The sequence below is a fragment of the Limanda limanda genome, chromosome 5 (genome assembly GCF_963576545.1).
Source record: "Limanda limanda chromosome 5, fLimLim1.1, whole genome shotgun sequence".
Lineage (NCBI taxonomy): Eukaryota > Metazoa > Chordata > Actinopteri > Pleuronectiformes > Pleuronectidae > Limanda > Limanda limanda.
In genome coordinates, this window is record NC_083640.1 from 19,987,490 (window position 1) to 20,015,048 (window position 27,559).

A 27,559-nucleotide genomic window follows, 5' to 3' on the forward strand; every position below is an offset into this window, starting at 1 on the left:
ATTTCTGCTACAGCAGGTCCACACTCTGACCCAAAGTATTAAACATAATACCACAGCATATGATTAATATGAGAAACTAGTAATGCAAGTTATATATTTTTTGAAGCAGAGCTTTTTTTTGCTGTTTGATACAGAGTGCACTTTTAGTTGGAGGAAATTGACAACAATGAAGAAATGAAATAGAGGTCACCATCAGATCAGACTCTGTAGAAATAAATGAAATATTTAAGATAACATCTATGGTTTTTCAATCTGAAACTCTTCGATATGAGACCTTATTAGTTTTCAGTAGAAATATAATGTAACGTACTTTACTCTATTTTTTAGGGTAACTGTACTTCATTCTATTTTCTGCAACTTTTCTCATCTTGTTTTGGGTAAAGCTACAATTTCCATATCTGAAGATCAACATTCTGCATCTAAAACACATGATTATCTTACATCACATGATGCAATGTTAGAGTTTTCTCCTCAAAAGGACTCAACCTGTTACAATTAGCTTTTGGTCGCTAACATATTACCACATATAAGACGGCACTTTCATGTCTACGTGTTCATCAGGCTTTAAAACAGTTTGTCAAGAAAGTCATAGTTGAATGTCTTAGTGATGTAACTGTGACAGTAAAATTATGAATTATGAATGAAGGACTTGTAATTGACGTATTGCAACTTCACAGGGCTGCCGCTTGCTGTTATATTCATGATTTATTTATGAGCAGATTTTGTGTTTTATTAACAGTATGACTGAGATATCAAAAACAGCTGCAGATTATTTTTCACTCAGGGGACTTATTACTTATTTGTTTCCGCTCTACAAATGCTACTTGAGTGAAGTAATAGAAAAACAACGGTTGATAAAAAAAAAACCATGAAGGACAAAGAATAAATGATGAATAGATTGAGGCAGCGATTTTAACAATAACTACAATATTCTTTTAAACTCTCATATTGTAGTAACTCAGACAAGTTGGCTCTTTCAGTTTAAAATACGTTTTCATCTATTTATCTATTAAGCTAAATGATGAAACTGAATTTAATTTAAAAATTATCATTATAATGTGTCTTTTCAGCCCAAGTACTACCAAATTATTACGTTTGTATTATTATTAATAGCATTATTATTTTTATGATGGTGATATAATTAGTATTGTTGTTATTATTATTGTGATGATGATGATTATTATTATGATGATAAATATGATGATGGTTATGATGATGATGATGATGATGATGATGATGATGATGATAAAAACTACCATACTTGGACTTGTCACATCTGAACCACATAAACCCAGAGAAGCTCCATAATGTTTAAAAGTCCGTGCAAGTGTAGCCGCCCGCGCCGCCGGGAGCAGCTGTGCAGATACGCCACTGCTCCCAGGGCAAGGACGACGTGGTGCGGGTACGCTTGTTTTAACCCGCCGCACATCCAGCTCGGTCTCCCTCTCTACCGGGGACGACAGGAAGAAGTGTCCCCGCCCGGTCGAACTCTCCTCCTACCACACAGCCATGTAACCCCGCCGTCATGTCACGTGACAGGGAAGAAGGGAAAGGAGGAAGGAAAGGAGGAAGGAAGGAGGAGAAGTAAAAGATAAATAACGGGGAGACTATGAGCCCGACGAGAGGAGGAGTCATCGTCTGAAGGTAACTCTCAGGGACTCTTAGCCTGTTAGCATCTTGTTAGCATCACGTTAGCACGTTTTGTGGGTTAAACTCAGTGTGTATGTGTGTGTCTGTGGTCGTGAGGGGAAAAATGCTGACGCTGGGAAACACATTTGTATTCAGCGGGGCGGCGTCTGTCGGTGGAGTGTGTGTCCGTGTGTGTGTGTGTGAGTGTGTGTGTGTGTGTGTATGTGTGTGTGTGAGTGTGAAGTGAGACACAGTCACAGACATGTTCCCTCTCAAGTGTTGATGTGTCAAACGCGTGTGGGCAGACAGACAGCTGCTGGACACTGAATCACTGCCCCCCCACTGCACCATCAGCCCACTGGGAGGGTAAAACCAGCTCATCCAGAGACTGGTCAGCTTCACGTGGCTCCTGCTGTAGAGAACCCGGAGGCTGGATCCTGTGGTTAACGCATTTGTCTTTGCCCCCCCCCCCCTCCAGCCTTCAGACTGACTGACGGAGATAGGAGAAGATGGAGACATGTTGAGTGGTGAGCTCCAGATGTGATGGGAGGACAGAGGTGGACAGCAGCTGGACATGAGATGAACACGTAAGTAAACACATTCCGTTAAAGGTCCAGTGTGTGAGGTTTAAGTGAGAGGGGTCTAGTGGCAGACATTGATATGTTTACACTTGTGTGTTCCATCTAAATTGTATGAATTGTTGTAATTTTCCCCCAGAATGAGCCCTTTGTATTTAAATACTTTAAATCAGAAGTGGGTCCTCTCTACGGGGGCAGCCATGTTTTTTATACAGTAGCCCAGACTGGACAAACTAAACACCTTTTGAATTTCTATTGCAACTGAAGGCAGCCACAGGTTCTCCCTCATGTTTGGAAGGGGTGAGGGGTGTTCAGCTGCAAAATGCAACATCACCACTAGATGTCACACAATTCTACACACTGAACCTTTAAAACTGTCATTTTGAAGCATTTATACTTTAAAAGTTACAACACAAATTCAATGATAAGTAGAAGGCCACTAGAGTAGAGTACATAGAGTACTTCTGCCAAGGCCATGACGTCACATGTTTACTCACTTGATCCGTTCTTGTGGTTTGGATCTGAACCAAATTACACACACTCACATCAGTCACCTACACTTGACTGTTTTTCAAGGTCGATTAATTATTAGCTGAGAAATCAACAAAAATATAACTCAAGGTTTAAGAGAGCATGAATCCAACCATACTTCTACCTCATCCTTCCAACAGGTTTCATGGGAATGGTAAAAGGTCTGTGTTTATATACAGTAGCAGCTTTTCTAGTCTTGATAACCAATCAGACTATCAGTACAGTTTATTGCCATTCACCCGTTCACACACACATTCACACAGTGCATCTATAGGCAGCACTATTTTCTATTAGGGGCACTCCAGTGTTCATTATGTTGCCCAAGGACTCTTCGGCAAACAGATGGGGAGGACGGCTCTACTCCCTCAGCCACTGTCACCGGGGGAAAAAAATTAAAAACCATTGTGGTGGCAATTTTACCATTTGGGCATTGATTGATGGAAGGAACAACTTTAATGTATAGAAAGATGAGCAAATGGATTCCCTTACATATCAGAGTGTTGCTCAAGCAACTGATGTTATATGACTTCCTCACTCACATGGTCACCTAGCAATGATTTCGTCACTCACAGGGTCACCTAACATGACTTTGTCACTCACAGGGTCACCTAACAATGACGTCACATGACAGGGGATGTGAGTGGGTTGTAAAACATTGATAAGAGATCTTTGAATACAGATCTTTCACTCAAGGGGCCTCAGACAGAGCAGAAGACAGGATACTGATCACCTATTTCTAATGATCAAAGAGGTTAATCGATAACATGTGTTTCTCTCCAGGAGGAGCTTGAAAATGTATAAAAGTGCTGTGTTTCCTGTATGTCATTGCTCATTGTATGAAATCTTTGCCATGGTTTTGTACGATGATGCCCATCTGCAGATGCCTATCTGCAGATGTAGAATTAAACTTCCAGAAAGAACAATTGCAATGACTTGTGCTTGACTATTGAGAAATTTCCATGACACCATCCATTCGTTTTTGTTTTAATCCTGCTTGCTAACATAGAGACAAACAAAAACATAACCCCCCTGGTGGAGGTAACAATAAAAACGGTGTTGTAGTTAAACCATTGTCATTGGACTGAAATACTTTCTTGTCAACAGATTAAAATTGGATTAGTCGTTGTTTTCACAGAGGCCCGAGCCCTGGTTTACAGTTGAACATGTGACTACAGAGCATACAACCCAACAATTTCCTCCTGTTGAACAAGTCGGGCTTTGAAGTTGACCTGTATTTGCAGTGGGTTGGTCTCTCCACTGCAGGGAAACAAGAAAAAGGGTCTAAACATTCTAAAAAAGGACACTCAAATTGAATGAGTTTGTGTTTTGTTCCATCAGTGATTAACTGGAATAATTGTTAATTATGTTTCCAAGTGTTTTTAAAAATCCATACTATTCTATACTATACTATATCCACAGTATTATCTTACGAGGTTATGTGTGCACACTTGTCACGTCACAGGGGAAATGAAAGTAAGAGCAGTGTTTACTTTATGGGGACTGGCTGGGAGGTTCAGTTGGGAGGAGACCAGGATGTAGGTTCAAGTCAGGTTAGTTTTGTTTGTTTGTTCTTTTGCAACCGACCCTCGGCTCTGACCTCCTTTTAACAGGAGCAGAGCAAGTAGACTGATTATTTCTGAACATCAAAAACATCTCCCTGTTATTTCTATAGCACCATGTCAGTAAACAAAAAAATATGCATTATGTAGCACTGAGAGCAAACAGTCTGCAGTTTGTTTTTTCTTTTCATCGATTAGCACAGCTTAAAAGAAAAATCTGCTGGTTCGGTTAGTTGCTGGAGGGAAAAGCTGCAGACTCCTGTAGCAGTAGGCTCTAATCCATTTAACCGCAGGATGACCTCTTCCCTTTCCCATATTTTTTTAGGTGAATAAAGAATCCTTTGAGGGAAAGAAGAAGGGGAGAAGATGAAGCTGAACGAGCGCAGCGTTGCGCACTACGCCACCTGTGACTCCCCACCAGACAAGACAGGCTTCCTGTTCAAAAAGGGCGAGCGCAACACGGCTTATCACCGGCGCTGGTGTATCCTGAAAGGGAACATGCTCTTCTACTTTGAGGAGCGTGACAGCCGAGAGCCCATTGGCGTCATCGTCCTGGAGGGATGCACCGTGGAGCTGTGCGAGTCGGCGGAGGAGTTCGCCTTCGCCATCAAGTTCGACTGTGCCAAAGCTCGCGTGTACAAGATGGCTTCTGACAGCCAGGTGGCTATGGAGTCGTGGGTGAAAGCGTTGTCCAGGGCCAGCTTCGACTACATGAGGCTGGTGGTGAAGGAGCTGGAGAGGCAGCTAGAGGAGATCCAGGAGGCTGCAGGAGGCAGCTGTGTCGGGGGTGCAGTTGGAGGCTTGCAGGGCAGGTCGAAGCTGTCCAGGCGAAGCCATGTTTCGCGGTCTAAGTCAGGAGCATCCTCTTCTTCATCGTCTTCATCCTCTTTATCGTCGTCATCAAGTGCTCCTCTCATGTCAGTCCCCTTCTCCGCTCAAAGGAGCAGCCTGGATGAGGTGCAGCTCGTCGCTGGCTGCTCCAAAGAGAACGGGGTTGCATGGAGTAAACCACCCGTTGCCTTGGCTAATGGCTTCGTTGAGGGAGGGTCTTCCAGTGCGGCCTGGGAAGCCTGTGCAGAGTCTGGGAGTAGCACTGTGATCGGCTATGGGGCCGAGGGGGTGAGGGCTCCACCAGTGCCACCGAGGAGAAGAGGAGCGTCTCTGGAAAGCCCCGTCTCCCCCGGCACCGTCTGCTTCTCCAAACTCCATGACTGGTACGGCAAAGAGGTGGAGGACTTGAGAATGCAGTGGCTGCAGAGCCAGTAATGATGATGAATGAAATGGGTCATTTATTTTTCCACATTAGATCATTCCTTACTGAACATCCTGAAATGTTACACCCTTCTGGACCCAGCAGAAAGGCGAGAAAGCTTGGACCTAATTCCAGAATGCAGTCTTAACTCCAATCAAAAAATACAAATGCAAAAATCGCAGATTGATCTAAATCTTGTCTGGCACAGGTGAATCAGTCAGTCTTAAAGAATAACACTATCCACTTTATAAATATCTTTATCCACTCCAAGAAAAATTGAAATTCCAAATAGTTTTTTTCTTTTTTGCTCGTGTTGTTTGCCAAGGACAACATAACTTTTTCAAGAGTTGGGCCATGTAATGGATAAAACTGATTCAGAATTTTTCTGCCCATCGAGCTTCTAAATGTACTTTTACGATTGTTGTCGAGTCTGTTTTCTTTAAAGCGGTAGGACAAAGATCAAGAATAATGTCTTAAGTTACACTAACAAACTATTATGCCAAGCACCTGAAAAATACCCCAAAAAACCACATGTAGCTGCTAAAATCAACAAGGTTATGTATTTTTCTAATGGAAGGGAAAAAGCTTATACGCTAATGAAACTAAAAAGGTCACTTAAATTACGATCAAATGACAAAACGAATCAAAGTGGTTCTTAATGCTATAGTGATATATCAACCACTGGGCATTGAAGATCAGGTCCCTGGTGATGTCCAAGTTATTTACTGTGGATGTTGAAACCGTGAACATCTTGAAGTGCTTGAATCAGGAAATAAGAAGATAAAATTTAAAGAAGGTCCAGGTAAATGTTTGAGCAGTTTGTTTTACCTTCTAAATTATCCATTGGCATCTCAATTCATGATTTCAGGTTTCCTGCAACTTTAAAACAACATCAAACCAAGATCTTCTTAGCAGAGAAATGAGGCAGCTCTCAGGATAAGAAGTGTTGTTAGTGGGAAAAACGAGTCCAGCTTCTCCTCCGTACTCCCACTGGGGCAGCTCTCGCCTCAGAGACCTTTTAATGTCAGAGCATCTTCTCGACAGTCACCCGGGACCGAGGTGGGAGCGGGATGTCTCGCTCAGAGCTGCACACCCTGGTATTTTTAGCCCCTGTTAGCCAGCGGCCAGATGATGTTGTGTCATGAGAGCACTTGTCACTGAGTTCTATTGACTGTTGTATTTCTTAAAAGCAGATTGTTTATCCTTGACCTTGGCCGACGTTACACTTGCTACAATTCTCTAATAATGACATGTCTTACAATCAAAACTTAATTTTATGTGTTTGTTTTTCACAACTTGTTGATCTGAATGACTGAGGCCTTGACTGTATGTGAATATCTGACCTCTTTTGTGTTGAAATATCTACTATTCCATGTTGGAAAATTAACACCAGCAGTTTGCAAAATGGGCCTTTTTAAAATGATTCCTCATACCGCATTTTATATCAATCACTTAGCATTTTACATTTTCTTTTATACGTGCCTTATGTTATCTTTATACCTCTGTTACTACACTTGTAAGCATTTCCATAGAACCACAGTGGTGGGAGGGTTTGAATATTCTTTTCAATTGTTATTCTGCTCCTGTGCCGACAGCGACTCATCTCGGTGCAATCACGTTTTTTGACAATGGCTCAGTTGCTTCAGTCGGCATCAATGCACAGTGCTTGTGCACAAACGACAATTGTGGGAAGGAACGGTACAGTGTGGGTTGTGTGTTTTAATGAAGCAATATCAAAAGTGTATTATCCAAAATAATATTGTTGCATTACTGCCAATTGTATGAACTCCAGAAATATGTTACTGTAATCACAAATGCCAACAGTCAGTTTTACAATAATATTAAAGGGAATTTAAGAACACTTCCAATTAAACACATAAATGATAAAAGTATGTGTCTTTTATCATTTGCGTCAAATGAGTGCCAAATGAGGAAAGCAACCTAAATGCAAAATGATAATATTTTCCCTCAACCTTTTGATTTTAGTATACATTTTCTGTATTCTAGCACACAATACAAGTATTATGTTAAAAAAATCAATAATATTTAACTCATTGTTTTGATATGTTACCCTGAAAAGATGTTTGTCAATGAAGCATTTGCTGTTAGCCAATTAATAAACTGTGTGAATATGTTATGGTGTGAGTCGTCAATTCTTCTATGATCCCTACGTGTTTTATGGTTTAGTTTTTCTACTGATGATAATAATGTGAATTGTAAGGAATACAGATTTTAGTCATCGGTATGGCCTTTGTTGGCATTGGCTGAGCTTCATGAATACTTCACACATTCTTGGTGCTGTTCAGCCTGACTCCCGCTAGGGGTCGCTGTGTATCAATGTTAGTCAGTATCAATCCTTTGAATTAAAGTAAATCGATAACTGAGACAGGTCAATATAACTGAACTATCTGACGACAGAAACCAGCCCGTTTGAGTCTCTAGAGACAAATAAATGATTTATCCAATGTTTGTCGACCCGAAGAGACTGATTTAATTTCCCCTTTTCTTAGATAACTCAAGCATTGTTACTAATTATAGACATTGTAATGCTTTTATTGCACCATATATACACATACTACATATACCATGCTTTGATGGTACTAATTGCATCACTTTGGCACCTCACTAAAGACACTGCTGCACCTATTTGACAACATTTGTCAAGGGTAGTGTTTATTTCTTGCTGTGTGAATTTGTTTTTGTTTAATTGCCCTTGTGCTATAGCTGCTATTTTATTTATATTCTTGTTTTAATTTAAACACATTTTTTTTATATATATATTGTTCCTCAGGAGACAGAAATACAACAGGTTTGTTTTCCTCTATTCAGGCCCAAATGTTTGCTTATCTTTTCTTCCTTTAGTTCTTCTACTGAACATTGGGATTCAGTGACGGTTTATCTTATGTGTAGTAAGCACTTCTCATTATGGGAAGATCACAAATAAATATAAGATAAATATGAAGAGTAAGTCGTCTCTTGCTCTGTCGATCAGTTTGGTGTATTGAGTTCCACTGGCGACCATAACCTCTTCAGTGTGAGTTTATAGAAATGCTCCATTTAATACCCATTCCTTTCTCTCTTTCTCAATCAGTTTAAAGAACTATTGTGGCCAAAATTCAAACTTTATGACAGAACTGATGCAGGATGTGAAACTAAAAAAATAACTGATGAAGCATTTAAATACATCCACAGATAACAGTCAGCAAACCAACAGTGTCTGTGGAGAGTCTGGAGAGTTTGTGCATCTTTCACATACCAAACTCTTCCAATGGGCAAACTATTGTAGACAGCATGATACTTCCTGTCTGGTATTCCAACATAAAAGAAAATAAATATGCAGAGTATATTATATAAGCTTTTTATCTGTACAGTGTAATATAAAGCAGTAAGTTCAGCTCTGCCATAATATATATCTCTATGAAGCACATCTAGTCAGTTTTTATGACAGGATCAAAAATATGTAAATTAAAAAATATTGGTAAGCCAACATTTTTTTGAGATTTAGAAAGTGGTTTGTTAATGGATTATATAATATTGAGAGTTTTTGCAGTTTCTGTTCGAACAAAATGTCCATCTTTAAATCCCTGAAGCCACAAGCCATTAAACTACCTGAACTCCTTTTCAATGCTAACGTGGACCTGTTGCTTTTTGTAGTAATTTGACCTGCTCATCATACTACAGCTGCCAGTATGTACAAAATAAATCCTGTAAATACACTACTCTCATCCTATCCACCGTGTGCCTTTTGATTGTGTGCTATGTTTTACTATATACTATGTTTTGAGTACTTAATATGGCGCGTACTTATAGGTTCTGTCGACCAACCGGGGATCAGAGATAAACGGCTTTTGAATCCAGTTTTGACCTGTATGAAGCAGATTGACAATAAAGTTGACTTGGATTAATAAAAGGTCTGTAAATTCAACTAAGCACAGCTAGTCTTCATTGGGTGCAACTTAAAACATAACAACAGGATGCTAAATAAATAAATAGTGATTACGATATAATCATATTTGAAATTATACAAAAACAGCTTGTGTACTTTTTCTTTTGTTTGATGTTAAAACAAATCTAGGAGTGGACAAAGTGTTTGAGTGAAAACATCCAAGTTATCGGTCGACTCTTATTCTGAAAAGCGTCCACAGGAAGCGGCGCGCTGAGTTTCCTCTAAGTCGACGCAGCAGGATCGCGGCACTTCTTTTTTTTTGACAGCGGAAATGAGGAGTCGCCACTTTTTTTTTTTTTCGCCTGAACTTTGCGTCTGAAACTTTCTTCTCCTCCTCCTCTTCCTCCTCTTCCTCCTCGTTTGTGCTCCGCGTGCGGGATGAGCCGTGGCACGCGCTCACCATGAGAGAGCTCTTCTTCCCTTTCTTCTTCTCCTCCTCCTCCTCCTTCTCCTCCTCTTCTTCTTCTTCTAGTTCTCCGTGTAGCTCTCTCTCCCTCCGCCGCCTCGCGTTCCTCTAGACGCCTCTCGACCCAGTTCCGTTATGCGAGCTCCAGCTGGCCGGTCGGTTGTCGTGCTGCGGTCGGTGCCCGTCCGAGATAACGGAGAACGTGAGTACAACCCCCCCCCCCCTCATTACTCTGCTGTAACACCACCCGGGGACGAACCGCACGAGCAACACCGAGCTTCCGCTGGAGGTGACACTCTCTCTGCACTGATGATCATAATAATAATAATACTCAAGAGAATGTGCTCTCAGTTAAAGGGCTTCTTCTTCTTCTTCTTCATCTTCATCTTCCTCCTCTTCTTCTTCCTGGCGCTGCAGAAGAATTATAACCAACAAGAAAACTTTTTAAACTTTAAACTTTGAGGCTCTATCCAACTTCCCAGGGGCCTCAGACCAGCCAGCCCCCCCCACCCCCCCTAATAACCACTATATAAACAACTTTATCAATGTTAGAAATATACCTAATTAAAGCAGGATCTGGCCGTCATACTTTTATTGTCTTAAGTTAGTTTGTGATGTTTTTTATTTTTTGGTAAAAGTTAAGTCTGACGTCTACCAACTTATTTTAACCACAACAATTGATTCAATCTCACAAGAGAACTTAGTTAGTTTAAAATGTTTACTGTCACTTCTCCTGAAATGTCAGAAAATGTTAATATGTGCTCATTATCCTCTGAAGCCTAAGTTAACATGTTCAAAAGTTGTTTTGTTTACTTTTTATCAGTAAACAACTTGAGTTTACTGTCATAGTGAATTATGAAACTTCCAAATTCTAATATTTAAGATGTAGTTGCCTGTGAATTATCAATTATCATAATTGTTGCCACTAAATATCTGTCTATCAACCAGTGGATGGAGTACTGGTTGGGTTTGTGGGTTGCCAGATATTAATCATGGATACATTATCATGTATTGGGGCCCAGCAATGCATTTCTGCCCCAAGGCCCCTAAAGACATGATAACACGAGGACCAAGCAGGATTCTTCTGTAAATGACCGGCTTGGCATCACTTCAGTGTGGATAGCTGACATTAAAGATGTACACAACAAACACTATTTGTAACTTTCTAGTAGCTCAAGTGCCACAAGCCAACAGAATTCCATCAGTGACCGTTACCATGGTGACAGCATGGAACCTATTGTTATTTGCAGTGTAGGAACAGGCCCAACACGGAGCCAGGAACTTGACACTGACTTGTTTCAAAATTCCAGATGTGAACGTTACAGTTGTTTGTGGTGGATGTGATCTGGCGTCGCTGTGTGCGGGGGGGCTCGGATCCATAACTGCTGGATGGAGAACAGGAACCAGTTGGGAACAGCCACTTGGTTTCACAATCCAGTGTTGTGTAGCAGTAAATCAAAACAGTAATAGTGAAGGAGGGTACGAGGAGCGTGTGTTTGTTTTGGAGGGGATGCACTTCAGTCCTTATCTCCAGAGTGTGTGTGTGTGTGTGTGTGTGTGTGTGTGTGTGTGTGTGTGTGTGTGTGTGTGTGTGTGTGTGTGTGTGTGTGTGTGTGTGTGTGTGTGTGTGTGTGTGTGTGTGTGTGTGTGTGTGTGTGTGTGTGTGTGTGTGTGTGTGTGTGTGTGTGTGTGTGTGTGTGTGTGTGTGTGTGTGTGTGGTTGACTGATTGTCTCAGCATTGTACTGTACTTGTCGTCTTATTGCCCAGCCTCAAAATTGTATGTCAGGTCGCCACCTTCTTTAAAAAACGCTTCATCCACGACGTGTGATGGTGTAAACATTTACCTCCTGCAGTAACCTCAGCATCATTTATGGAGTCATGCAGTCAAATGGGACAGTTGTCACACCTTGAGACATTACAGCACAAAGACAGAAAGACATGGCTCCAGGGTGGGGAAGTAACGCCAGCTAGACTTCACGGAATGATTTCCTGTTTAGCCTGACAAAAAGTCACCTATAACGGTCTAGTTTAACTCCACGTGTTTACTCGGCCTCTGGGCTCACAATGCTTTTTGCTCCGCCACCGACTTCCTTAGTTTCTGACACTCAGATATTTCAGTGCCGTCTACACTTCTCTTTTGGACGAGAGAAGTTCTGTTCTGCCCGCATACATGCGTACCCGGCCACACAAGCTGCCTAATGTAAATACAGTCAATTAAAAAAAGAAATAAAACAACCAGGATTTACAGAAATATTCATCTACGAACATCTGAATACTGCTGAATCTGCTTCACATTTTCTGAGCTGAAAACTCCTTGGATACTCCCCAGAGAGGGGGGTTGACACTTGTTCAGCACAATCATAATGTAATTTTTCTTTTCCGAACATAATTAGATTACTTGGTTGGGGATTTTATCCCACACAACACAGTATTGTCTTGTTTGCCGTCTCAGACAACTTCCTTTAAAAGAACCGTCCGCTTCTTGGAATTTGGACACTGGCTCTAATCTTACCCAATATTTATTTGACATTTATGCACATTTCATGTATGTCTTTGCGTTTTATGTGTTATTTCAGACAAAAAAAGTAGCAGACTTTGCAGCCTCAGCTATCGGCAATGGATCAGACAGTGTCATAGCAGCTCTTCCGCTTCCCTCAGGGATTCTAAGAAATTCACTGATGAGACCACGAGAGAGGTCTGACCCACAACGGTCCTCTGGGGGGAGGAGGGAGGGGGGGGGGAGGAGAAAGAGAGGAAAAAAGGGAGGAAGAGAGGAGCCATGGGAGATAACTTGGCAGGCCGACAGGAGCAGGAATCTGAAAAAGAAGAATGACAGAGGGAGAGAGAGAGAAAGAGAGAGAGAGAGGCGGAAGAGGCAAATTAGGGCAGAAAATGGAAGAAAAAGAGAGCTTGTTTCTGGTCATAATGGGGACCTTCTGCAACACAACACACATATTATCCAGCACTCGGTGTGCCTGTGTGTGTGTGTCTGTGTGTGTCTGTGTGTGTCTGTGTGTGTGTAATGTGACATGCACAGCCCCTGGCCACCCAAACAGCTAAGCCTTAAAATCTCAGACCGTGAATTTACACCACAAACACAATGCAAGAACTGTTGTATTTCTTTTAGAGTTGGGCAAATGTTCAATGGTGGTGGGGGGGGGCACACATGCGTGCCTGTGTGTTATTTTCCAAAGCAGCAGTAATTAGAGACCGTGTGTATTTTGCATGTGTTTACCCCAATGTGCCCCTGTTCTTGTGTTTAGAAGAATGTTGATTATAGCTAGTTGCAGCAGCATGAGGATGTCGCACAGAGCATGTGTGTGCTTGTTGGTGCCAATACATTAATAGATTTGTGTGCGTCATTCAAGTGCCTCCACATTTCATGATTGCAAACATAGAGAGCTGCAACAGTCAATCGCCATAAATGGATTATTTGATTTAATAGTCTATCTTCAAATATTCCTTGCTTTAGTCGTTTTCAGCTTCTTGTATACATGAGCGTGACCGTAAAGGTTCGGGTCTGTTGCTCAGAAACAACAAGCAAACTGGAGACGGAGAAACTGTGAATTCCAAACAGTTAGCTGTGAAAATCCATAATGAAAATAATTGTTATTTTGCAGACCTACACACGCACACTCACGCAAACGCACACATATGAAATTGCTTTCAGAGGGTTTGTTCCTCTGTGTGTGTTCTGCAGAAACACGAGTCATGTCTAAGTTGAAGTGAAAGCAGGAACACGTTCTCACGCAAAATACTTAATTTGCATCGTGTCACTGAAGTTCCCATCAGAAGCTCAGTTTGCTATCACCACACACACACACACCCACACAAAATGCTGCAAAAGAGGAGCCTGGTGTGTTGTGTTGCTAGTGTTTCAGAAAGTGTTGTGTGAGTGCGAGAACTGAAACTCCGCTGGCTCCTCATGAGTCCCAATGTGGAAAAATTTATAACTCCTGAATTAGCCTTCCAGGAAGTCAGATGCCTGCAGATGATTCACAGCCGATCAGAGCAACTGAAGGATCCAATTATCTCCCGCCGCCCCCACCCGAACAACCGCACACACACACACACACACAGACACACACACACACACATGCATACATACATAATATACAGTATCACAAATCTTAAATACTATCATGCGTCCCACAATTTACAAAGAACCAGAAATGCATCACGAGTCGGCATGACTCATTCATGGAGTGCTCGCGGAGTTCACACAGAGATTTCTGTCGTACTCTCCCGGGCTGCAGCAATTCAGTCTCGAGTGCTTGAATTGGCTGAATTGTGAATGATGGATTGTTGTTTGCAGCTTTGCAGAAACCAATCCTGTGTTGAAAGGCTCACGAAGTGCGTTGAGTTCAGCTTCTGGCGGCTCTGTAGCTGAGAAACCTACTTAAAACTGTTTAGTTGTTCAGTGTATGCATATGTAATGTTGTGTAGCATGCACTGTCAGCAAGTGTTTATTTTACCAGGACTGTGTGTGTGTGTGTGCGTGTGCGTGTGCGTGTGCGTGTGCGTGTGCGTGTGTGTGTGTGTGTGTGTGTGTGTGTGTGACAAAGTTTCTGTGCATGTGCTCAAGTTCTTTTTCATTTTAACAGTGTCCACAGTACATTGACTCTTTGTTGTGCAGTCTGTTGCATTTTAGATATACTATTCAGATTTGCTTAACTGCATAGAAGATAATACATTCACTAACTTGATTTAGAAATTAAAATAAAAATCTGCATATGCTTTGATGCCTTTTAACTTAAAGATATAATAAGTTATAATTCTTCATTAAAATGTCTGGGATTTCCACGAATTTTCTAACCCAGAGAAATCCCCAGTTTTATAAGCAAAAGTATGGGGGCGTTTAATTTTAACAACCTTTTCATTGCGTCATATCCGCTTTACCTGCGTCTTTGTCTGTCTCTGTTATGACTTCTGGAGAAAGTGACGTACGGCGAGGGAGACCAAAGTTGCATATTGCATAATTCCATTGCTTAAGTATTAATCATAGAAAAGACAGGTAGTAAATATAATCATGAGTTGCAGCAGGTCCAGAAACAGTGACTCAAACTTGATTGTATATTCCCAAGGGTTGGGCAACTATTCTGTCTTATTATTAGTCATATTATGAATCATGTTTTTACTTTGAATTAAGATTTACGAGCTCAAGGATGAATAATTCAGGATCCTCGATTCTGTGTAATGTTAACCGTTACATGAATTTTGTTGAATACTTCTATTGACTAGTGAGCTAAGGAGACTAATCTCCTCACACTTCACATCCAAGCAGCCAGAGACAAAACTAAACTTCTCTTTTCATTTTTTTGCCTTTCATTATGTGTCTGTGAGACCTATATTTTAGTTTTTCATGACATGCTGGGGTCTGTCTTCCCAGGATAATGATAGACTGCAGACTGTGCAGAAGATGGTTTGTATTAGTTGTTGGCAGGTTGCCGGACAGCTGGAGGGAAACTTGTTAGTGAGTGTTTTACTAAGTTATTGGGACTTACTAGATACATAGGATCATTTCCTGAAGGACTTTGTCATTTATTTTGATTCCTATAATCCTTGCTTTATCGTCATGGATCCAAGCCCTTTTAGGTTTTTCCTCTTTTCCCAACCTGCCTCCCTCACTGGGTTCCCAGACGACAGGAAATGGCCAGAAAGCGGCAGGGCTTTTACTTGTGTCTTAATAATAGCAGCATTGTGTTGTGCTGGAGCTCTGCATTGTAGTGGGAACGTGAGGCTGAACTAGGGATTACTCCGACCGAAAAACAAAAACCCTACAGTATGCACCCAATAGGATTTAGCCTACACATGTATAACAAAACAAAAAAAAAACACTTGCAAGACAAAAGATAAGTCTTTTCCAGTTCACAGCTGTTGCTGCCACATGTTTTCTTTTCTCTTTTTAAAGATAGCTGCAAAGTCAAGACCCAGACGGTGGAAACTAAATGTTAATGTAGTGAATATGTTTCCTGAGGCCACTGTGAAAATGAGCTTCACTAAATGCCAAACGTGGAGGATTAAAGGTTCTTCTTGCCCTATAGCGTTCTGTATGTGTTGTAGTTCTGTTTTTTCTTTTAACATCATTCTTCTTCTCATCAACCAACGATGTTTAAGTGTTTGAGCTTTACACACAAACACATTTACATTTCTTTGCGACACCTTCACATACAGAACAAAGCTTTTATCCTTTACTGATGGTTAACATTTGGTGTAGACTCCATGCATCAGCTGATGCTTTACTCAGTGTATGGGAAGTTACGAGGTTATCTCATGTTTCAGCCCCACTTCCTCCCTCACAATATGTTCTTGAATTATGTAAGCTGTGTGCGTCTCTCGTTCTGCTCCATTTGTGTGAAGTGACATGTGAACGAGCTTTGATAACAAACAGGAACACTGAGACTCGAGTCAATCCCATCTCCGCCGCTGCAGATGTTTATTTCATGCAGCTGAGCGATCAGGAAATAAATACATTTATAAAAAACTTTTATAGTTTTGTGCAGCTCTTGCCAGGCTATACCAGTTTTCATGCTTGGGGTTATAACATTAGGAGAAAGGGTTGAGAAAAGGTGACACATTGTCCCTTCACGTTAGCTGGTGTGTTGGCTCACAGTGAAGCAGGCGGTTGTGCCTGTCATAACAATATTGAGTGGTGACTGCATTGGAGGGAATTCCTGGCCCTTTTCTCCTGATAATAACACACTTGCATAACAGTTGCTTGTGGGGCTCTCGCCACACACTGTATGTTCCTTCTGTAGTCTCCTTAAATTGAGTTCATGCACGGCAAAGATGTGGTTAGAGCTGCTCTCATTTTCCTATGGTCACCTCGGCATGCCGTTGACTTCCGGTGTCGACATCTTGAGGCATTTCTTTAATGTCCCAACTGGTATCGCGTGGATCTGTTATGATGAGTCAACGATAAACCAATTCACAGGAAATTCACAGGAAATTAGGTATCTTGCTAACAAATAAATTATCTTAATTTCTAGTAAAAGTTAGAGCTCTTCAAATGTCAGGATTTAATGCTTTTCTTTGTCGAACATAGCAAAACATTTGATATGTGGGAATTATATAACATGTTATAGACTGTTGATAGAGAAAATAATTAACAGATGATCAATATTAAAAATAATTGCCTGCAGTCTTGGTATAATGTAAATCAACTCTAGTGAATTCAAATCATTATATATTACTATCAATGCAAGATGGACTGACAAATATTATGAATAGTACTTTAATATGGAAAATTGTATCCGTGAATTCTGAAGATTATAAATACTATAGTTACTGTTAAGCGTATTTATTTCACATTGCTTCGGGCCATGTTTGCAGTCATTATGCATGCCAACAGGCTTTTGGCTGTGGACTATCTATAAGTAAGTGAATAAGTGTATTTTGCAAAATGTTGATCTATTTCTTTAAATCCCTTTTACCTGATGGCTAAAGGAAAAGGGAGCAGAACACCACAGTGGGTCCCGGGTTCAACTCCTGACCAGCTGCACCTTTTACTGCATATCATTCCCCTGCTCTCTGTCCCGGCTATTCCTGTCTAAAAAAAATTATTTCTTTGCTACTCAGTATTACATAAAGTGTTTTTATACAACAAGCGTGACCACATCTTTCGTAGCATTTCTGCTGTCTCTTTTCTAGTTTGTCTTTTGCTACGAAACAAACCAGCTGAACTAATCCTTCTGGGGAATCTGTCTTATTTCATCAAGATGAATACCCTGATCTCACAAACGCATCTAGTGAGAATTGAGTCATATGTTTATCAGTTTATTTTAATCACACTCACAGCATTTTAAGTAACTGCTCTCGCGTTTACTGTTTCCACCTTTGATGTAAGGCTCCAATTTTGGTACATTCTGCACGTGTGTGTGTTTGTGTGTGCATGTGTGTGCACTATATCTTTGCATGTGTGCGCTGGTCGCAGGGCAGGGCTTCCTGTTGCTGTGATCGCTGCCCGGGCAGAGTAGAGATCCTTCGCTCTCTGTTCCTCTGCCACCTGGACCTTCACCCATAAACCTGGCACCACCTCCTCTCCTCTCCTCTCCCCTTCTTTTCTCCTGCTCTTTTCCCCTTCCTGTCTGCCCTCTCATTATCCCCCTCATCTGTCTTTTTCTCTGTCCTTGTGACTCTTGTTTCTCCGTCTCCTCCGCTTCCTTTTCTTGTCTGATTCCCTCACTCCTTTCTGCCTCCTCCTTCCTGTCTCTCTCTTTTTAATAAACCTCCCCCGCTGCCTCTCTCCGACCTCCCGGACTCACACAATCATTTACTCCCTCCCTCTCGGCTTTGTAAATTTATATCCCCAGCTCTGTGATTCATTCTGATTCAGAGAATTACAATTCAAAGGTAGAAGCAAGATCTGTTTTTCATCCCAGACCTTGTGATACACGTGTCACCGGATTTTTTCTTTCTAATTTATTCACTTTTTCCACTCGGTTTTATGGGAAAAAGTGGAATGTTTGATGTTTGATGAGAGCCTTGATGCCACGCAGACTAATTGAGTCGTAGCAGTAGATTGGATCCGGCTGATCTCGGTAATAAGACCAGGGCTATATAAAGGTCAGAGGGATGTGGCTTTCTCTAAATTGCATTTTATACTGTATTATGAGTATGACGATTAGGAGGACATCCTGTTTCTATAGTAATGACCGACCAAATGGCACATGGAGGTGTACATGTGCAAACTTTTACAGACTGTGGATAGTTTAGGCTGCTCACACGCATTTGACTCTGTGTGTGTTCAGAACGAGAAAAGAGCTCAACTCGTCACCTAACAGCGAGATGTGAATGTATGATTGTAAAGACATCGTAACAGCGTCTGTGACATCATGCATAGTTTTCAGCATGGGAGGATTTAAGGAAATGAGGTTGAATTTGCTGATCGCTGGCTTCATGTTAGTTGTTGTAATCAGAAAATCATGGGTACAGGGGCGGACTTGAAGGATCGAAGTGTGATCATTTCCAATGTTGATGAATGGTTTGCTTAACATCAGATAGTAAGAGAAAAATACACCCAACAATGTCTGTAACCCTTGGTTACATCTTCATATTGCTGTTTTTGGTCAGACAAATGGTTTAACTTCTGTTGTCAGGAGCAACAAAGTTATGGGAAGGTAGGACGTGTGCTGATTTTCACATTTCTTCTGTTTAGGTCATAACATTGATTCTTTAAATAGTTCACACCACAGTGTAGATCTAAACTTTGACGTGATTGAGTTGCAGGAGAGACAACCTCCCAACAGATTCAGTGGGAGTGCATCAGAGCTGTAACTTATATTTCTTTAAATAATTGATCAATCTGCTGATTAGTTCCTCAAATAATCAATAGAAAATTCAGAAAAGTACTCATCACAGATTCCTGGAGCCCATTGTTTCATTTCAAATACAGTAACTAAGTAAAATCCAAAGAAGTTTTTGGGCTTTGTAGTTTAAGAGATTATTAAGTGATTGATTAATGTAGTTGCCAATAATTAAAAAAAACATTTTGATGTGTATTTTATTCATTTCCTCACAGTCAATTTTCCTATCAGCCATCTAGTGGTCATTAGAAACACCACAGCTTTAAACACTTTTCCAGTGGGCCCAGTGTGCAGCCATGGTGGTTTCCACCTGCTACAAAGACATGAAAACTCAGGCACCTCTTTGTGGCTGTGTTTGTGTGTCTGCCCGCTGCACCAGACAAGAGCTTTTCTCAATAGGGGACAAGGGGGAGCACGTCGTGGTGTGTGAGAGCTGATACCAAGCTGTTCAGATATAAATAGGACCTCCCTGCAACAAGGCTTCCACCAGCGGCACTGATAATCCTCTACGTGTGGTAAAAGCCTCAAACTTTGTGTGTCCTGTCTCGGTCTCAGTCATCTTTACCTTTTGTTTATTCTTTGCAGGCAACATGAAATGAAAAATGTTCATGTTTTAAAGTTTTAATCCTGCGTCAGTTGATCATTTTTATTTGCCAAATATATGCAAAAAAACAATATTATATAATTATATTATTTTTACATCAAAATCCCTGACTTCTGTCTTCTGTCTTCATGCAAAATGCTGTAAATGATGACTAATTCTGCACTCAGGGACGTTTTATAATTTTTAATCCAGTGAAAATGCACTGCCGACTTGTGTATCTCAAACTTCAATGACCTCACTCCAATGGGAACATGGTCGTCATATTTCCCATTTCATCCCTGTCCAATTCATTGGTAAACCTGCAGGTTTATTGAGGTGCTAGCCGTTGTCAGTCTGGCCTGGGGAGCATAAAGCACATTCAGTCTTATTATGGTTACTATAAACATCTCTGACATTTCCCTCCACAGCTTTGTGCTTTTACCGGAAACACGTACATATGTGATGCGTTTCACAGGGACTTAAAGTTGTGGGAGTATTATTTTTGTAAGAATTATGTTTTTTTATTTTTGCCTTTGTTTCCCAATACTCCACAGTCACCATTAGTATACTCTGCATACATCAATCAATCAATTAAAATTGTATAGCTCATATTCACAAATCCCAATTAGCCTCATAGGGCTTAACAAAGTGGGACATCATCTGCCCTTAACCCTCAACAAGAGTAAAGACATGGTGTCCAGACATTTAGTCCTAATGACATCAACCATTGCATCATACCTCCATCCCATTCAATGTTGTATTACGATAAGAAGTGACTCTGTGAGCTGACACAAGTCATGAGGTTAGTCACGCTCACCAAATCAATTCACATGTGTCTTTTTCACGCGTCCTGTTTCCTTCCTGCTTGATTAAAAAACGTATTTGAGAGTGTTCGAGGTGTTGGGAGCAGCAAAGTGATGAGGGCAGGTGATAAGGTAAGAGCTGTGCTGCTCATTTATGTTTTTCACCCTGATTTGCTGTAAGGCTTCTTTAAATAAATATCTTAACTAACCATTACAAAATTGTGCAAAACGCTACCTTCCCAGGGCACAATTTGGTTACTTTACAAACATTTATTTTTTGCTCTTTTGTGATATTTATGCTTGAACAATTACTTAAACAATTATTAATTATCAGGATAGTTGCGTATCACTATTGGTAGACCTAACGTTACACGTTGGAGGTTTAGACCTGGAGACTGTGCTATATTTCTCTCAGTGTCAGTCAGTCACACGCTGCTTTCCTGGCAGACTATTTGTTCTCACACCTGTCTGACATGTGCATCTGCTTAATAAAGGCCAATGACTATGATGTGCGTTGCTGACTGCTATTTTAAACAGCAACGGTTGAGCTGCAGCATTAATAACTTCACAGTCATAGGTGAGACATACGAACATCAGCTTTTATTTGGTTTGACTCTCAGTGAATGTGTGTGTGTGTCACAGTGAAGAATGTAGGCTTTGTCGAGGAATGAGGAGGAGGAGGAGGAGGAGGGAGTGATGACTAAGTGAGGAAGAGAGGAGGGAAGGCAGGAACTTTGAGTCTTTTGTTCGGGACTGTTTACCATTTTTTTTCTGTCATCCTCTGCTGAATGCTGCCTTAACAAAATGATAACAAAGCAACAAGTTGAGGTTGGAGATTCTGGATAAGGACAGAGAAGAAAAACCCGAAACTGAATAAACCTTTTACTATCTTCTTACAACTACGTGTGGCCTTAGTCGTGTGTTAGTGTGCATCCAAACCCATCTGGAGAACCACATACCAGGACCGAGAGGATGAAAGAGAACGAGGCAAAACCATGGGAACAAAGACAGACAAGCCCCCAGAGGGAAACATCAAGAGGAAGTGTGTGTGTGTGTGTGTGTGTGTGTGTGTGTGTGTGTGTGTGTGTGTGTGTGTGTGTGTGTGTGTGTGTGTGTGTGTGTGTGTGTCTGTGTCTGTGTCTGTGTCTGTGTCTGTGTCTGTGTCTGTGTCTGTGTCTGTGTCTGTGTGTGTGTGTGTGTGTGGTGTGTGTGTGTCTCTGCGCGTGCGTCTGCGTGTGTGTTATGTAGTCAGTGCTGAGTCATCGCTGGGCTGGCCAGGCAGATAGAAACAGGCTTCTGGGGGGGCCAGCTGCAGGGGCACAAGGGGGCACGCACTGAGCATGCTTCTCGAAGTACAGGAAGGGAATTGGTTGTTGTGACAGGACACATCCAGGAACTTTGGTGACGCAATATTTCACGATGCCAAGTTCTCCCTCCATCTGTGACGTATGCGTCCGCTGGTTTGTTTGATGATACCAATGAAAAATGAAACGACGACGGCCGGTGGCGTGACACAATCTCAAGCATTCACATCTTTCCGTCTCCCAACACGGTCATTAAGGACCCGTAGAGGGAGGGAGGTGATGTTGGCCGAGCAACAACGAGACATGTTGCTCCATGTTTGGGCCGACCACAGCGAGCGACCCCCCCCCCCTTTCTTGTGGTTTTCTGTGATCTGTTGGACCACAGTCTGTGACTCCCCCCACACCAACCCACACACCCCGTATGCACACACACATGCACATACGCACATGCTGATACTTCCTTTATTTAGAAGACCCTTCTCTGCAGCACTGGAGGAAGATGGTATGTACTGCAGGCACATGTTGTAGATTGAGAATGATAAACCACTGTTAATACGACTGTTCCGAAGTCTGACTGTGAGTGTTTTCAACTGTCATTCAGCCACTCATTTCTACAGCAGTGTATAGAAATGAGCTATGGTTGTTATATAATGGATGTTGGTATCTTGAAAAACATCTCTGGGTTCTTAAGACATCAATGTTTTCATGCTGTTGCATGGTGCGATAGTCTAACTGTGTGTACTCCTTTACTTGTAACACGTGACCTTAATCATAAACTAAATCTATCATACGACAGTTTATGATAAGAAAAAGTTATTGCATATATCTAAATCCCTGGAGAGGCACATATAAAAGTTATTGTTTTGCGACTGAGCTGTATGAGACAGTTGCAACTCTGCAGCTAAGGATACAACACTGTCTCATCCATAGACTATCTTGCATCAGCAAGAGGCGTGTTGCTCTTTGCGAATGTTTCCTTCCTCCTAATCCTCTATAGCTGTGGGTTGACCATATTTGTAATGTATACATCAGGGGATGACAAAAGGGGAACGTCTGAACAGATGAAACATGTGGTTTAGTTCTTATTTAATACGTAGCAAAGCATCCTGTTTCCTCTTTAATGTTGAAACTATGTGGTTAACTCTTAAAACCAAACTCGTTTCTGTTTAATTACAAAAGTAGCCGGTACCTCACCAAGGTGTAAGAGCACGAGGGTAAAATGATGCTTCAACACGACTGATGATGACATATTTTTGTGGCCAGTGAGAACAAGAATGAAGAGCCTACTGAGATGACACTAACCAGAATCTTGTGAATCAATAATTTTTGCAACAAAGGTGAAGAAAGTACAGAAATGAGAAATAGAATTGGACTGTGTAAACCGCAAACCTCCACCAAATCCCCTTAAATTCAATCAAGCCGCACCAAATAGAGCCTGGGACCTCAAACTCAAACATCTCAGAATCCAATTTGTCTGGATCCACAAAACAATTTAAAGCGTTCATTCTTGGCCCATGTTGCATCTTTCCAAATCGTTTTCATGGAAATCCATTGTGTAGCTTTTCCATAATCCTGCTGAGGAACAAACAAACAAACAAACCGGGGTGAAACCTAGCTACCTTAATGACTATAGCACCAACAGCTCAATGTGTGCAAGGGTAACCTCCCTAAGAAAATAGGGACTAATCAGAGTTGTGAGACCAAACTGCAAGTTGAACAGCGACAAAAATTATATTTATTCAGAAGAAATTTAGAGGAAGAGGAGCAATAAAGTTTTTTCGGGGTAAATGAGGTTGGTCTATCATTATCTGCTGAATTGATTGACTGATTGGGGCCCGGGTCCATGAGATTGTGCTGATATATGGACAGTTTATCTTATGGCTGAATTAAAAAAAAAAAAAAAAAAAAAGCAGAAGAATCCGGTAAACACACAGATGACTGAGCAGGCAGTGTGGTTGATTGAGAAGTTTTCCGAACATATTTCCTCATTCACTGAGTCGGTCTGAATGACTTGAATACTGTTTTCATTCATTTCAACTACTTTAGTCAATACCAGTATAATTTGGAGGTGACTCAGTCATTTTTATTGACTCCACATCAACTCACTCTGCTCATTTTCTCCTCACATTTTATTCATCTCGACAGATTTCCTCGATTCTCCCTCATATATATGCACTCAGTGTTATTGCTGTTTACTTATTTTTCTCCTAAATTGGTTACCCCTAGTCCTTTGAGTGAGCTGTGGCCATCCTTATCTATTAAGATATCCTCTGACTGGTTGATTGCCAGAGAATCTTTGTTGGCCCGTGTAATCTAATTTGGGCTGTTTAAGATTGATTGCAGATCAAATCAGACTTTTGGCCGTTCTATCTTGATGTTTAAACCATTTCAAACTTTTAAGATGTTCAAAGAAATGCTGTCTGTTATTCCAGTTCCATCTTTAGTGCTCCAGTTCTTGCTCAACACTCCATATTATCTTGATTTACCTCTAATTACATTTTCATATCTCTCCTCTGTTTGTCCCCCAATCTTATATTTCTCTCTTCTCAACCGTCCATCTTTCCAACCTTGTCTTCAAATCAACTCCTTTACCCCACCATCTCTTCAACCATCCACTTCTCTTTTTTCCTCTTTCCTTTTTTCCCTATCTCTTCTCCATTCTTTGTCTCACAGCAGTGATTCTCAGCCGGTCTGGTTACTGCAATGAATGGTAACACTATCCATCCAGCCAACACCACCACACCAGCAGGAGGAGGCCCCGGCGTGGCAGCACCCCCGAGAGGCTGGAGCGAGTTCTGCGAGCTGCACGCCATCGCCACAGCCCGGCAGCTGGCTGGACACTACCGGAGCTTTGCCAGAGAGTGGCCACAGCATGACGTGCTCCCACCAGAGACTTTCTCCAAGCAGTTTACCGACCTCTTCCAGAAGCACTTCTGCGGCGAGGTTGACAAAGATGGCATTCCGCTCATACAGAACAGATGCTCTACCTCTACCGGTAGCGCTCCTTCCACATCTCCAGCCACCCGTCCCCTGCCATCACAGCCTGTGACTGGTCGATCCCGGATCACATCTTTGTCAGGAGTGCAGGACTATCGGGAGGCTGCCCGTCAAAGTGGAGGCGCTGCTCTATTGGCTGTGGTTCCACCAAAAGTGGAGCCGGTGGTGGTGAGCCGGGACCAGGAACAGCCCCTGCAATGTGCTGCAGGAAACTCCTTGTTGAGAAACCCGGGGGTGCTGAGAGGGTCAACTCGTAGTGTCGGCGGCGGGTCACTGCTGATGCATAGCCATGGCAACGAGGAGATCTCTGGCACCAATCGTCGGCGGCTATCTGACTCCTCAGCCTCCAACCCTGGACACGCTGACGTCACTCACTTCTCTGTCAGTCAGATCCAGCAGACAGTAAGAAGGCTTTTTAAGAAGCGGCCCTGTCCTAGCCCCCCCACAACCCAGGACCTGTCCTCCAGCAACCCCAACCCCACCACCGCCAACAACAACTCCCCAAATAATAGTGGCAGAGTGGGCGGGATTTACTCAACAAATGAGGAGGTGTCGTCCTCCTCCTCTTCATCCCACTCTTCCTCTTGTCTGATCTCTGAAGCCACCCCCCCAGGCGCTTCACATTGGTCTGTGGCGGGAGTAGCATCGCACTTCCTGGATCGTTTACGTTGGTTACACAGCAGAAGCATGAGGCAGAGGAGGTCAGAGGTGAGCGGCTGCTGTAAAGAGGGCCAAATGAGGTACTTATTGGTGGAGGACACGATCTCAGACTCTCAGCCCTGCTGGCAACGCTGCCGTCTGCTGGTCAGGAGGATCAGAGACGCTCAAGGAGGAGGAGGAGGAGGAAGAGGAGGAGGGGAGAGGTACCAGTTGGAGCTCTATGATCCTCCAAAGGTAGAAACACATACTCATATACACATTTATAAAGAAAAATGTACACTCTGACAATCCAGCACATTCATTCAGGATTTGACAGATAAATGATTTAAGTTATAGTTACAGCTGCCACTCTAAATATGAAAAACCCAGATGTGAAAATGTTCAGGACTTTGGTTACAATGAAGGCGGCTTGTCTTTTCTTCCAGTTCAGTTTGCACTGTAAATATATGTGGCATGCACAAACTTAATATGCTGATAGTAGTTTATGCCTGTGTCTGCAGAGATTGATGAAAAGATATCAATTGTTTTGTAGTAAAACCTTGTACATATTTCATAAGGAAAACAGGATGTTGTTGATCCAGAAAGCTTTGTTTTATTTCAGCCACTGCTGGATACACAAGATGTAAACATTGTGTGGTGAGGAGTGAGTGAAGGGAGTGTCTGAAAAGCGACAGGCCAAAGAACATTTTGTCTGATTGTTAAGCAGCCGACTGAGCGAGATACATGGGTGCATCTGTTTATGTTTCTCTTTCTATAACATGGTGAGATATGTCATTACCCTGGGTGGAGGTGTGCACTCTCCACTTAGCACTCTAGTTTGTTCTGTCGCATGAAGAAACACGACAAACACCGTGATGACATTTAGCCTTTTGCACGGTGCTAACCAAGCTAAAAAAAAGAAAAAGAGTGATAATCTATTCACACTTCATACTAACAGAGCATCTGTTCTGCTATTCCTGTGCAAATAGTGTAATAAAGTATCTGTTAAAACTCCTTAATGTTTTTTCACAGATAATCTTTAATGATCGTGTAAGAGATAGTTTTCCCTTTCACCCGGTTAAAGACTTTTCTGGAAATAGTTCTTGTTCATATAAATGAAGTTGGATTTAATCTGATTCGGTCACATTGCTTTATAATACAGTAATTTCCATGCATTACTGAAGGTCGTGCATTAGCTCTGCATTTGTGTTGTATATCTGAATTTACCTCAAAGAATCAGCAACATTAGTCGTCTCCTCTGCTTCTACTCTTTGGTGATGGAGATATGCCTCCTACACTACTTCCTGTTTATCTAGGGTTTGCTTCAGCCAGTCATAACATTTCTACTTATTACTATATAATTGAAGCATCAATTCAACAGTCGAAAGATAAGTAACGGTCACATTTAAAACCTATTTGTTTATTTTAGCAACTTTCCGTTCTAAGTTAGGAGTAAGAAAGACCTCTTTTCCTTCCCCTTACTTTGCTTGACAGCTCATCACATCACAGCAGGATGTTTTTTTGCTTTTTTTTTCAAATGTGCTCGACTCCTCACACGAGACCTCATGACATAAAACCCTGCAATGTTTCCAGATGGGGCCAGCTGCACATGTGCATGCACACCCAGTCCCCCAAGATCCCTGAACCAGGAATCAGAGCGGCTCAGTTGTCTGTTGTCTCTACATTAGAAGCACAATTCAGTCTCTTCAGGGTGTGTGCAAGTGTGTGTGTTCTAGCAAAAACAGAGGTCAATGAAAATGAAGCTGCATGCATGATGTGTGTATCTGAGTCTGTTTTTGTGCTTGCAGTGTTTTATATTTAGCAGCCCTCGACTTGGCAGCCAGCTGCAGCCCTAACCATGTGTGTGTGTGTCTGTGTGTGAGGTAATTCCGTTGATGATAGAGCCAGAATCATGCATGTGGCTGCGTGTGTGTTGTTCAGAATGGGACGGCATTGGCAGGATCTGGCTGGTTGATTGCAGTGCTGCTTAAGTTAAGCCAACTGTATTGCTGCTCTTGAGTGCTCC

General features: G+C 41.8%; 2 protein-coding genes across 4 annotated transcripts in view; both read left to right on the forward strand.

Moving 5' to 3' along the window:
- The first annotated feature begins 1,544 nt into the window (after positions 1-1,544).
- On the forward strand, positions 1,545-7,683 carry pheta1 (PH domain containing endocytic trafficking adaptor 1). Its single transcript, XM_061070828.1, has 3 exons — positions 1,545-1,644; positions 2,108-2,216; positions 4,623-7,683. Exon 3 carries the CDS (start codon positions 4,664-4,666, stop codon positions 5,561-5,563), a length of 900 nt encoding a protein of 299 aa, XP_060926811.1. The 5' UTR covers positions 1,545-1,644; positions 2,108-2,216; positions 4,623-4,663; the 3' UTR covers positions 5,564-7,683.
- Positions 7,684-9,808: 2,125 nt separating this feature from the next.
- sh2b3 (SH2B adaptor protein 3) overlaps positions 9,809-27,559 on the forward strand; it is a 46,881-nt gene continuing 29,130 nt past the window's right edge. Inside the window, exons 1-2 of one of the 3 annotated variants that reach the window (XM_061071844.1) lie at positions 9,809-10,103; positions 24,571-25,788. In XM_061071844.1, the coding sequence (XP_060927827.1) occupies positions 24,601-25,788 (1,188 nt within the window). In that variant the 5' untranslated portion in view covers positions 9,809-10,103; positions 24,571-24,600. Of the gene's footprint in view, positions 10,104-22,346; positions 22,400-24,570; positions 25,789-27,559 lie in introns of those variants that run through there. The other 2 variants (XM_061071845.1, XM_061071846.1) reach the window with 2 other exon arrangements.